This window comes from Ahaetulla prasina, chromosome 6 (assembly GCF_028640845.1).
Source record: "Ahaetulla prasina isolate Xishuangbanna chromosome 6, ASM2864084v1, whole genome shotgun sequence".
Lineage (NCBI taxonomy): Eukaryota > Metazoa > Chordata > Lepidosauria > Squamata > Colubridae > Ahaetulla > Ahaetulla prasina.
The window spans coordinates 59,672,522-59,685,078 of NC_080544.1; the positions used below are offsets into that span (position 1 = coordinate 59,672,522).

Consider the following 12,557-nt stretch of genomic DNA (forward strand, 5'->3'; position numbering starts at 1 on the left):
GTACTGAATAATTATAGCTTCATTAAAAACAATACAACAGATTGAGTTATTATGAAATTAAAAAGGAATGGCTCTTGACTTCTCAAATGTAGAAAATAAATTGAATGCATTTCTAAATCCAAAGTTTTATGAGACCTCAAAGAGATAGGGTCAGGCTTAGACAAATCTCCTTGGATACTGCATTTCAAAGAACAAGAAAGGTTACTGATACGAATTGATAAAGCTTTGTTATACCTCCCTCTGCCTCTATTTTTAACTACCAGTTTCAGAAGCGGATTTAATAAATACTGTCAAATTGATCTTGGTAGGTTTCACAAAAAGAAAAGAAAGAAAAATCATAATCCCTTAAAACTAAGATGAGTTTTATCCTTTCCATCCATTTGTTTTCATGTTGATCTATAAAATCTGTTTTAAAATATAATACAACAAGGATGAGGGATGATCTAGTCTTCGTAACATCTACCCTCCACAATAACCCTTATGAAACCTCTACAATAAGTGGCAGATTTGAGTGCTGCAAGATAGGATGGTGTACATGTTTGTATTTCATTTTTATTAGTGAAATAAAGTAAGCCAAAAATCTGATACATAATAGTGATTAAAATAAACTAAAATACAAAGAGAACAGAAGAAAGAAAATAAATTATATTATCTTAGTATAAAACTAACATAAATTTAGACCCCATAACCTACAAGATATACAGTAGTTGACTCAATTGTCAGAAGATGTCAGAAGATTGTTTTTGAAAAATAAAAACTTTTGTTAGAGTTTGAAAGTTTGAGTAACAAAAATGAGAGAATAACTGCTTCAGTCTCTAAGTAATTACATTTAGGATGAAAGTTCCTCCTGTTGTTTGAATATTACATTTAAGGTTTGAAGCACATACTTCCAAATTTGCTGAACAGCGATCTATTGCATTTTTTTTTGTTCCTTTTATTCCTCCATTCATGTGAAATATGATGCTTTTATAAATCGTTTGGTTGGATTACATGTTATCCTTGGGGGATCAGAACAACTGCAACTTCTATTTTTATTACTGTTTGCATCTATTTTTTTTTTTTTGTTTACATTTATACCCCGCCCTTCTCCGAAGACTCAGGGCGGCTTACAGTGTATAAGGCAATAGTCTCATTCTATTTTGTATATATTTTTTTACAAAGTCAACTTATTGCCCCCCCAACAATCTGGGTCCTCATTTTACCTACCTTATAAAGGATGGAAGGCTGAGTCAACCTTGGGCCGGGCTCGAACCTGCAGTAATTTTTAATTTCTTGTCTCTTGCTGTACTAACAACTATACTTCTTTCTTGTTATGTTTAATTCCATGCATTGTGTCAGTTCCATACATTTATCTTTTAAAAAGCTGCCTATAAATAAAGGGAACTTCCATACCACTAGCATTTTTATTCTTTTAGATCATTGCATTGTCTTCATAGGCAATCTTGGAATAATTCACATCATTCTTCTACATCTCCTTTAAGAAATCAACCTCAGTCCATCCAAATCTCACTGTCTTATGTGGCACTAGGGGGAAAAATGCAGACCAGCCATTTATAAAGTATCCTAATGCCTGGTATGATTGACAAGCATGTCCAATTGCTTAGTTGGCTTATCTGTGGTAGGGTACGGTAGGGTGACTGCAGTGGGGCTGGAGTGGAGTTCTGGGAGTTGAAGTCCACAAGTCTTAAAGATGCCAAGTTTGAAGACCTCTGCTCTAAATTGTTACTTTAGAACTAAAGGGACAGTCTTTTTTGGACCTGAGAGCTTTCCTTATATTTCCAAGTTGCAGTTGAAAGGCACAATCCCTCAAAATGACAGAACAGTATTAAGAGATGGCCTCATAAATTAAGTAGTATGATTCCCCCCCTCATATTTCATTATTCCCTACCCCCCCATCTCTCTCTCTCACACACACACACAATTTGGACAGATGATGGGAGCAGCATATGTGACCTGGGTCTTTGGATTGTGTTTTTCTGCTTTACAGTGTTTTATTTTAAAATAGTGGTTGATTATTCTTTTTTTTTTTTTTTTTTTGCATTTATATCCCGCCCTTCTCCGAAGACTCAGGGCGGCTTACACTATGTCAAGCAATAGTCTTCATCCATTTGTATACTATATACAAAGTCAACTTATTGCCCCCCAACAATCTGGGTCCTCATTTTACCTACCTTATAAAGGATGGAAGGCTGAGTCAACCTTGGGCCTGGTGGGACTTGAACCTGCAATCTTGCAAGCAGTTGCTGTTAATAATAGGCTGCATTAGCCTGTTGCGCCACCAGAGGCCCTTTCCAAGTTATGAGTCATGATAAAAGAATGTCATTCAGTAGTTTGGTATAAAGTATGTTAAATCAGTAGGTCAAGATAAAATAGTAAATCTGCCACAACATAAGATTTGGATATATTGAGACTGGTATAGGCATTTGGTGCTCTGCATCAGAGCTAGGTCACTTTCAATCCACATATACTGAGAGTGGCTCATCCTCAGGCCAAGTAGCTAATGCTGATTAGTTAATGCTTAATGCTAATTGAGGCCAACCATCTGGTTCCTAGGGAGGACATTAGTGCTTTTGCTCAAAATCAGCATGGTGACTCTAAACCCCTGGAGTAGGAAATAGGAAATCATTCAATTTCCAATTATATTTTTGTAATTGATTCAACTGCCATTACTTTTAAAAACAATTTTGATACTGGGTTTGGACAGGAGAGAGGAATAAAGGAGCAGATCCATAACTTGAGGATCCTCCTGGGTTCATGGTTCCTGCTGGATAAGTGGGTGGAGTCTTACTCAAGACAAGAGGCTTACCCTCTGATTAGACTACTGCAAGATACTCTACATGGGGCTTCCCTTAAAAAAATCCTGAATCCATGCTTGGTGCAAAATGCTCATGGGTATTTGCCACTAAGTGCATATTAAACTTGTTCTGCAAATTCTGGACTGGCTCTCTATTTTTTTTTTTCCGGTTGCAATTTAAAATGCAGTTTTTAACCAATAAAGCTCTTCGCAGCTTGGCTACTTGTAGGACTGTGTCTCCCCACTAGAGTCAGACCAAACCTTGGGAGCATTGGGGGTTGCCTCCCTAGAATATCTTGCCATTGGAGATTCACTTTCCAAAGTTACTTGCCTTTTGGAAAAAGCTAAAAACAAGTTTTTCCAGAGGGTTTTTGGAGTCTGATCTGCTACATTATCCTGGAAAATTTAAGTCATTGCAATTTATTTGTTTCTGATATTATACTTTTGTTATTGTGAACTACTGAGTATCTTTTTTGTGACTGTAGCAGATATACATTTGATAAATAAGTGGAAAAACTGGGGGTGTAAGTATGCCTCGTGTGAAAAATGCTAATGGAAGCAGAAAAAAATGTATTTATTGACCAGCAGAAATTACACTGGATTCACCTATTATGGTAAACCAAAATCATGCAACCATTTCACAGCCAAGAACCTTTGTGTGGCATCCTTGTGTGAGCCTGGGGTGGAGGGAGGGCATACTCCAAAAGGTAGAACCAGATCTAAAGTAAGCTTTTGTTTCATTAACATTTAATCAAAATTAAATATAATCAATAAGAGGACTGGAGGCTAAAACATATAAAGAACAGTTGCTGGAATTGGGTATGTCTGGTTTGATGAAAAGAAAGACTGGGGTGACATGGTAGCAGTCTTCCAATATCTCAGGGGTTGTCACAAAGAAGAGGGAATCAAGCTATTCTCCAAAGCACCAGAGGGCAGGACAAGAAGCAGTGGGTGGAAGCTGATCAAGGAGAGAAGCAGCCTAGAACTAAGGAGAAATTTCCTGTCAGTTATAACAATTAATCAGTGGAGCAACTTGCCAGAAGTTGTGAAGGTTCCAACACTGGAAATTTTTAAACAGATGTTGGATAACCATTTGTCTGAAGTGATATAGGGTTTCCTGCCTAAGCAGGGGGTTGGAGTAGACCTCCAAGATCCCTTCCAATTCTGATTCTATTCTATTCTATTCTATTCTATTCTATTCTATTCTATTCTATTCTATTCTATTCTATTCTATTCTATTCTATTCTATTCTGGGATTCAAGTAATTTAACAACCGGTTCTCTGCCCTAATGATTTCTTCCAACAATCAGTTTGTCAAACTACTCAGAAGGTTAACAACCGGTTCTCCCGAAGTAGTGTGAACTGGCTGAATCCCATCAGTGATTCTATTCTATTAATTATTTTCTTATTGTATATAACCGTGATGGCGAACCTATGGCAAGCATGCCAGAGGTGGCACACAGGACCCTCTCTGATGGCACGGGAGCTGTCGCCCCAGTTCAGGTGTGCTGCACATGCATGCAGGCCTCCCGCTGGCCAGCTGTTCTTTGGTTCTCTGCCATGCATGCGCATGCGCAGGGGGTGGGGCCCAGGGCACATGTTGGGGCCACATGCACATGCATGAGCGTGGGGCATGTGTGAGGGGCCACGTGCACATAAGTGGGTGGCAGGGTGCATGCAGGGGACTGCATGCATATGGGGGGGCACATGCATGGGGGGCCGCACGCACATTGCATTTTGGGGGTTTGGGCGTGTACGCACGCGCTTTAGCCACTCGGTCCAAAAAAGGTTAGCCATCACTGGTATATAACATGATTTCTCTGTTGTGTCTCTCTCAGCCTAACCTACTCCACAAGATTGTTATTGGTAATAGTAGGAAGTTATTGGAAATAGTAGGAAGAAGGAGTATTATGTATGTTTGCCCCATTGAAGTGGTAGGATAAAAATCCAACAAATAAACATTTGAAGCAATATTTATTATTTATTGATTTCTCACCTTGATATACCACCAGAATCCAAACTGTTGAAGGTCATTTACTTGGGTGAAGTTGTATCCAAGCTTTTGGGCGAGGAGCACATGCAGGCCAGGGACTTCAGGTGCTGCAGTTTTGTGCTAAACCATAATTATATGCACTAACCAAACTGCTACCAAACAGCACATGTTCTGCAGAGAGAGAAGTAATCTCAGTTCTGGAAAATGCTGATCTTTGTAGCCTACCACAAAGATAGTGAGCTACCCACATTGATTCTGATTAACTGGAAGTATGGGTAGTGTAAAAGGGCAATGAGTGTGTGAAAGAATGGGAGTCTTTGTTCCAAAAGGCACCTTGCAGCTTCTTTAGAGAGTGAGCATATAATTGATTAGAAAGAATCCCTTCCTGTCTTCTATCTTGCTCCCAGAACACAAAGTGCTGTATTTGCTTCCACAGTGGGATAATGAAGCTCCAAGGCATAGTTCTGTGTTTTAAGAATTATTTGTGTCTTCTGTTCATCTTCTGCAGGATACCAACAAATTCGTGTTACCCTCTCACTTTGAGGAAGGGAAAGAAAAATGCCCTTATGATCCTTCTCATGGCTATACAGGCCTCATTGTGGGTATGTAGTTCCATTCTCACCGACCCTTTCCCATGCTGCAACTTGAATTCAGAATGGGCAGTGAGAAATTCCTCTCTGAAATGTCTGTGGAGTGTTTGCATGGAGCTTCAAAGGAATGCATCCCCAGTGATCATTGCTTGAAGGTCTAATGCATCTCTGTCCCCTGCACTTATTTTTGTGATGCAAAGAATAAACAGAATAATAACTTTGAAAGTCTTCTAGTCCAATCCCTTCTCAAGCAGGAGGTCCTATACCTTTCCAGACAAATGGCTGTCTAGTCTCTTCTTGAAAACCTCCACTGATGTTTGTCCTGCAATCTGCAACTCTTACACTGCAAAAACATATGGACTTTACAACTTGACCAGGGTAAAGCAATAGATGAAATTTATATAGACTTCTGTAAAGCCTTTGATTCAGTAGTACACGACAAACTACTTCTACAACTAAAGTCTTATGACATTTCCGGATCCCTGCATTAGTGGATAGCTGTGTTCCTATCAAACAGGCAACAAGTAGTCAAAATAGGGAACGCCCTATCAAGCCATGTACCTGTTAACAGTGGTGTCCCCCAAGGAAGCGTTTTAGGACCTACGTTCTTCATACTTTACATAAACGACTTTTGTGTTTATATTATAAGCACCTGTGTTCACTGATGATGTAAAACTATTCAACACCACCGACAATGCTGCTACCCTCAACCATCAAATGCTCTGTCTTACACATTGGCAAAAAAAAATCAAAGCACAAAATACAAGCTGGGCGGATAAGACCTCGTAGACGACCCTCACTCTGTCAAGGTCCTTGGCGTACTCATCTCAAGCGATCTAAGTGCCAGAGTTCACTGTAACAGCATTGCCAAAAAAGCATTAAAAGTTGTTAACCTAATCTTGCGTAGCTTTTTCTCCAGTAATATTGAACTGCAAACTAGGGCATACAAAACTTTTGCTAGACCAATTCTTGAATACAGGTCATCTGTCTGGAATCCGCACTGCATATTGGACATCAATACAATCGAACAAGTCCAGAGATATTTCATGAGAACAGGCCTCCACTCCTCTGCTCACAACAGAATACCTTATGCCACCAGACTTGAAATTTTGGGCTTAGTCAACTTAGAACTTTGCTGTCTTTGGTCCGACCTAAGTGTAGTACATAAAATTATCTGCCATAATCTATCTGTCAATGAATACTTCAGCTTCAACCACAACAATACACAAGCACACAATAGATACAAACTTATCGTAAAACGTGCCAAACTTGATTGCAGAAAATACAACTTCAGTAACAGAAGAACAGTAATAGAACAGTGTTTCTAACAGATCTGGAAGAAGTAGAGGAACTTTTATATATATAAAAAAGGTCAATCATATATTGTAATGAACAAATCTATTGGGATCAGCATGTCCTTACTGCTTTTGCTGCATTTGTTTCTCAGATGGCAGTTTATATACAGCAACACGCTATGAATTCCGCAGCCTACCAGACATCCGACGCAACCGGCACCAGCGGGTTCTGAGGACTGAGGAATCCCCCTTGCATTGGCTGAATGGTAGGTCCTACAGCCATAGCTCAGGTCTTTCGTTCCTCACCCTCCTAGATAGTAAAAGCAATCTTGCATTTACGTGGGTTAGCCTTTGTATGTCTGAATCGTAGCCTACTTCCATTCCCTGGAAAATGGCAGCCAGCCACTTGAGCTGTCTTCTGGAAAATTCAAGGTATGAACAGACAGACCCTGCCTCACTTCCTGCCTCACTTCCTTGAAAGACTCAAGGCTCATGACTGCTGACCTGCCTTGTGTAAGCAGCCGCCGCCTTAGAGACTTTTCTTTGAAAGACCATGCTCACCTTTCTCTTTCTCCTGCAGATGCAGAATTTGTGGCTTCTGTGTTGGTCAGGGAGAGCACAAGGAGCTCTGTGGGAGATGATGACAAAATCTACTATTTCTTCACTGAACGGGCTGGAGAGGAGAGCACATCAATATTTGAGAAGACCCAGGTGCCCAGAGTAGCTCGCGTAGCTCGAGTGTGTAAGGTAAAATAAATGGTCTGTTGTGAATATACACTTGCACTAATGAAGGCATTTGGAGGGTTGGTTCAGGATACTATGCAAATGAAATAAAGACTATGGATACCTCTGAGTCATCCCCATAATTTGGTCAAAAACATTAAGCTGAGGAAAGGATTTGTTTAACCTGGCTCTCTTCTTTTGTTCCAGAATGATCTGGGTGGCAAGAAGATTCTCCAGAGAAAATGGACATCCTTCATGAAAGCAAGGCTGGTCTGCTACATCCCTTACTATGAAGTACTGAAAGATGTTGCCAGTCTGGATGGTGGTAACTGGACGAGCACTGTCTTCTATGCAACGTTCATCTTATCAGCCCAATGGTGAGTCAAACATTTTTATACTGTTGAATTCTGTATAGTTTTGGGACTAGATAATTTATAAGGTTGGGGAAAATTTGGAATGTTGGGAACATGGGAGTTGCAGAACAATGGACTTATTGTTATGGTTCATGGCATTTTATCTGAAGAGAATCTCCTAAAACCATCTTTACAGTTGTTAATTGGTAATGCTCTTGTAATCTGTTTTACATACAATTTCTCTGCATATCTGCATTTTTATTTATTTATTTATTTTTCATATTTATATACCGCCCTATCTCCCTAGGGACTCAGGGCGGTTCACAGGCAATTAAAATACATATAAATACAGACTAAAACAACGATTAAAAAACTTATTCTATAGCCAAATTATTAAAAACAGTATAAATAATAAAAACCCATTAAAACCAGTAAATTTAAAATCTAATCCAGTCCCGCGCAGATGAATAAGTGTGTTTTAAGCTCGCGACGAAAGGTTCGGAGGTCCGGAAGTTGACGAAGTCCTGGAGGGAGTTCGTTCCAGAGGGTGGGAGCCCCCACAGAGAAGGCCCTTCTCCTGGTGTCGCCAGACGGCACTGCCTAGCTGACGGCACCCTGAGGAGTCCCTCTCTGTGAGAGCGCACGGGTCGGTGAGAGGTATTTGTAGCAGTAGGCGGTCCCGTAAATAGCCCGGCCCTATGCCATGGAGCGTTTTAAAGATTGTCACCAACACCTTGAAGCGCACCCGGAAAGCCACAGGTAGCCAGTGCAATCTGCGCAGGATAGGTGTCGAGGGGCTCCTTCTATCACCCGCGCAGCCGCATTCTGGACTAACTGAAGCCTCCGGATGCCCCTCAAGGGGAGCCCCATGTAGAGAGCATTGCAGTAATCCAGACGAGACGTCACGAGGGCGTGAGTGACCGTGCATAAGGCATCCCGGTCTAGAAAGGGGCGCAACTGGCGCACCAGGCGAACCTGGTGGAAAGCTCTCCTGGAGACGGCCATCAAATGGTCTTCAAAAGACAGCCGTTCATCCAGGAGAATGCCCAGATTGCGCACCCTCTCCATCGGGGCCAATGACTCGCCCCCAACAGTCAGCCGAGGACTCAGCTGACTGTACCGGGATGCCGGCATCCACAGCCACTCTGTCTTGGAAGGATTGAGCTTGAGCCTGTTTCTCCCCATCCAGACCCGTACGGCTTCCAAACACCAGGACAGCACTGCATAACCTTCTTGTCTTTCTTTCTTCTTTCTTTCCCCTCAGTCTCATTTCAGTTTTAACCCTACACCCCTACAGCCACTCAATATATCTGTTGAAAGGATCAGCTGTTCACAGAAGCTTAGGCCTTTTAATACATGTTGTTAATTTGAAAAGTTGCCTACAGAAGTCTGGTTTTTAACTATCCAGTGTACCTTTATGTTGAAAAAAAATATGCTTTGCTCTGCACCATGTCAGTCTTTGACATACTCATTTTTTAGTAAAAGATTCTGTTTTAAAGTCAGTGGAAGAGGAAAGCTGTTAGACACCAAAGGAGGTATGTGAAGGTACAGGAGTGTTCACCAGTGGTGGTTGCTACTGGTTTGCCCCAGATCACCCACCTGGACGTCTCTGTACATGCGCAGAAGCATTGTGCGTGAGAGCGAGCGCACACGCACCCATGAGCGAACCAGTAGCGGCCAAAATTGAAACCCACTACTGGTGCTCACATGTGCTATATTGGTTACCTCTGAGATAATTGTACAAGAAAGAGGTGTTGGAATGTGTCATAGATGACACTTCGAATGATGTGATCCAACAACTTTTATTTTTATTTTTTTATTTTATCAAATAAAAATCAAATAAATAAAATAAAAAAAAAAAACTTTACCAAAAGGCAAGCAGAATGCTTAGGGATTATGTTTAGAGAACAGTACAGAAACTAGACAGGAAATACCATGGGACTCTTGAGTATTGGGTCAATTTTAATCTACCTGTTGTGCTGGAGAACTTGTATCCTTTACCATATAGCAAATAATGTAGAGAAGTCCTCATGCAAGAGAAATTGATCATATATGCCTGAATGTTTTAGGAAATATTTGCACACCTGGTATAAATTAGTTCAGCCTAAATTCCAAGCCAACAGATACAGACTCAACCCACTTTTGAAAGAATTCTAGAAAGTGTATGCTATATATGTTCTACTATTCACAAACACATTAAACGACTGAGAAAATCATCTGATGTTGATAGGGGGAAAATTGGCAATTGAATTCCTAATTTTTTCAGGAGCTCTTGAACTAACTCCTCTTGCCTTCAGATATTTCTTGAACCTTTTTTTCTTAAACACTGATGCAGCAGGAGTCTTCTTCTTCTAGCACTGGTCACCCTAGGCCCATAATGGCGAACTACGGCACACTTGCCAAAGGTAGCATGTATAGCCCCCTCTGTGGGCACGTGCGCCGTCGCCATCTGGTCCCCTGCCAGCCAGCTGGTCTTAGTGCATGCTCCAGTTTCGCCACTCAGTGCCAAAAAGGTTAACCATCACTGCCCTAGGCATTTTATATTGGCCAAGACAGGCAGATTCTTTAACTATATACAATCCTCATTCCATGAACAGCTGTGAGCGGATAGAGGAACACAAAAGACTTCTTGGTTGTGATTACCAGTACAGTCATCTGTCCTTATAAATGTTCTGGTTTGTAATTGGTACAACAACCAACCAAAATTGCTGTGGGCGTTTTATGAAAGAAATTCTTCTGGGTGACTAGCTGTGGTATAGATTAATACTAGCAGTTTATGCAGAAGGCAATAGTGATTGGAAGGAAAATCACACCAATATTTTGGCAAAATCCCTTTGGTGCAACTGGGGACAAAGACTGCAGTTTACCATTTGGGTTGTAACTACAATCACAGCTGCATGTTTCTTTTTCTTCTTATTTTTGAACTAAGCCAAGGCCAGCTTTTTGCATGTTTCTCTTAATGATACTGTGAATTTTTACAAGTTCTCCTCAGTTAATTAGCACCTTTGTGCTTTTGTAATATTTGTCAGCTTTGAAGTCTGGATTTATAGCAAATGCCACCCATGTAGCTACATCCCCATTGGGAAAGGACTGCATATCAAATGTATTTATTAATAATCAGCCCATGCCATTGATTTCAAAGAAGCATTTGGAATGTACAAGGTGTTTTTTGGGAAAACCTTTGAAATGTATAAGACTTCCTTTTATCTTCAAAAATAAATCATATCAATCTTGCATCTTCAATTGCTTTTTCCCCCTATGGATCAGTGTAGTTGAATAGTGGAATTTGCTGTTAGATAGGATGGCCCAAGGAATCTAGAATTTTTTTTTAAAGGAGACGACCATTTGGAGGGGGGCTACTGGTGGCATTTAATCTTAGTGATTACTTGCTACTTCCATAATTGTGTGATACAGATAGCTGGGTGAAATGAGTCCTTAGCCTGATAATTCTGTTAAGATTCCAAGGTTTCACCATCCTCTGCTACTGCACCTTCCCTGTTCCCTTGTCTTTTGTGAAAGTTAGGCCTTAGGGAAGACTAATGGGCTGTATTCAACCCACAGCCTAGTAGATTCACCACTTTTCTATGTGTTCCCTTTTTTTGACCCAGGAAGTGGCAGCAAAGAATTGATAAGCACAAATATGAAGAAATGGTGGTGGCTTTGTTCTTCAGAGCATGATAAGGAATGTCAAAACTTCAGATTTTTTATAATGTTCTAGATTATGACAGGAAGTCATCAAATTTGGTTATTAAGTGAAAAGGCTAGCTACGTGAAAGAGACTGAGCCAACTCCAAAGAATTAAAGAACTTAAAGAACTTGGTGTACAATCTGTGTTCTAAAACTAGACATTCATAAGATCAAGATAGCATGCCAAGACCAATGGCAAGCTTCAGAGACCCTATGATGAAGTACTTCCTGGCAGGTTAGCAACAATGATGGGATACAGCATAAAGAATCTGACAATGTTGCTATGAGTTATAAGATGTTAAAATAGCAACATTGTAGCTGGGTGTGATCAAAGCAACAACTAACGATAGATTAAACATGCTCTGTGGTTTATAAACCACTATTTATATAGTTTAGCATGTTGTATGAAAGTCCATTGTATTATTAAATATTGTTAAGTACAGCATGATTTGGCCTATTGTGAAAAGGCAACTTATATGAAAAACATTCTGGGAGTTTTAGTGGCATCAATAGTGTAGTAACAAAATCTTGTTGATATTTGAAGACCCTGGCAGTTGCCTGATTGTGTTTGGTGCTATTGATAAATTTTAAGATTACTGACATCCTCTGCCAGACAAGTTGCCTCTAAACCACAGTGAATCTTTGTATCTTGCTGCCATGCTGATGACAATTTCTTGGAAGTGAACAAATATAAAAGTGAAGAAGACCAATTGTTTGACTGGAAAAAGGTTGCATGTCAGTCCTAAGGGAATGTAATCCTTCACAGAAATTAAAGTTACCTTCTCCTGGTTTGTGATCCTTGAAATTTAGACTTTCCCACCATTTTCCTATATTTTCCAGGAGGAGCATAGAGGTGTCTGCTGTTTGCCGATACAACATCTCAGAGGTGCGAGCAGCTTTTGAAGGGGCATACATGGAATACCAAGACTCCTCCCGCAAGTGGTCCCAGTTCACTGGGGATGTACCAGAGCCACGGCCAGGATCAGTGAGTTATATTCATCTGTATCTCATCTTCATCTTTATTCAGATGAACTGCACAGGAGTTACATGTACTCCCTTGTCATAAGCGATCCAAAGATCCAGGGTGAAATACTGTAGATATGGGAACTCCCTGAGATGTTT

At 40.5% G+C, this 12,557-nt stretch overlaps 1 protein-coding gene across 8 annotated transcripts in view; it reads left to right on the forward strand.

The window, feature by feature from the left end:
* SEMA4G (semaphorin 4G) overlaps positions 1 to 12,557 on the forward strand; it is a 117,886-nt gene that overhangs the window by 94,744 nt on the left and 10,585 nt on the right. For 7 of the 8 annotated variants that reach the window (XM_058187847.1, XM_058187848.1, XM_058187849.1 and 4 more), the window contains 5 exons: positions 5,296 to 5,389; positions 6,825 to 6,938; positions 7,253 to 7,419; positions 7,603 to 7,772; positions 12,276 to 12,420. In XM_058187847.1, the coding sequence (XP_058043830.1) occupies positions 5,296 to 5,389; positions 6,825 to 6,938; positions 7,253 to 7,419; positions 7,603 to 7,772; positions 12,276 to 12,420 (690 nt within the window). The remainder of the gene's footprint in view (positions 1 to 5,295; positions 5,390 to 6,824; positions 6,939 to 7,252; positions 7,420 to 7,602; positions 7,773 to 12,275; positions 12,421 to 12,557) is intronic. The other variant, XM_058187853.1, reaches the window with a different exon arrangement.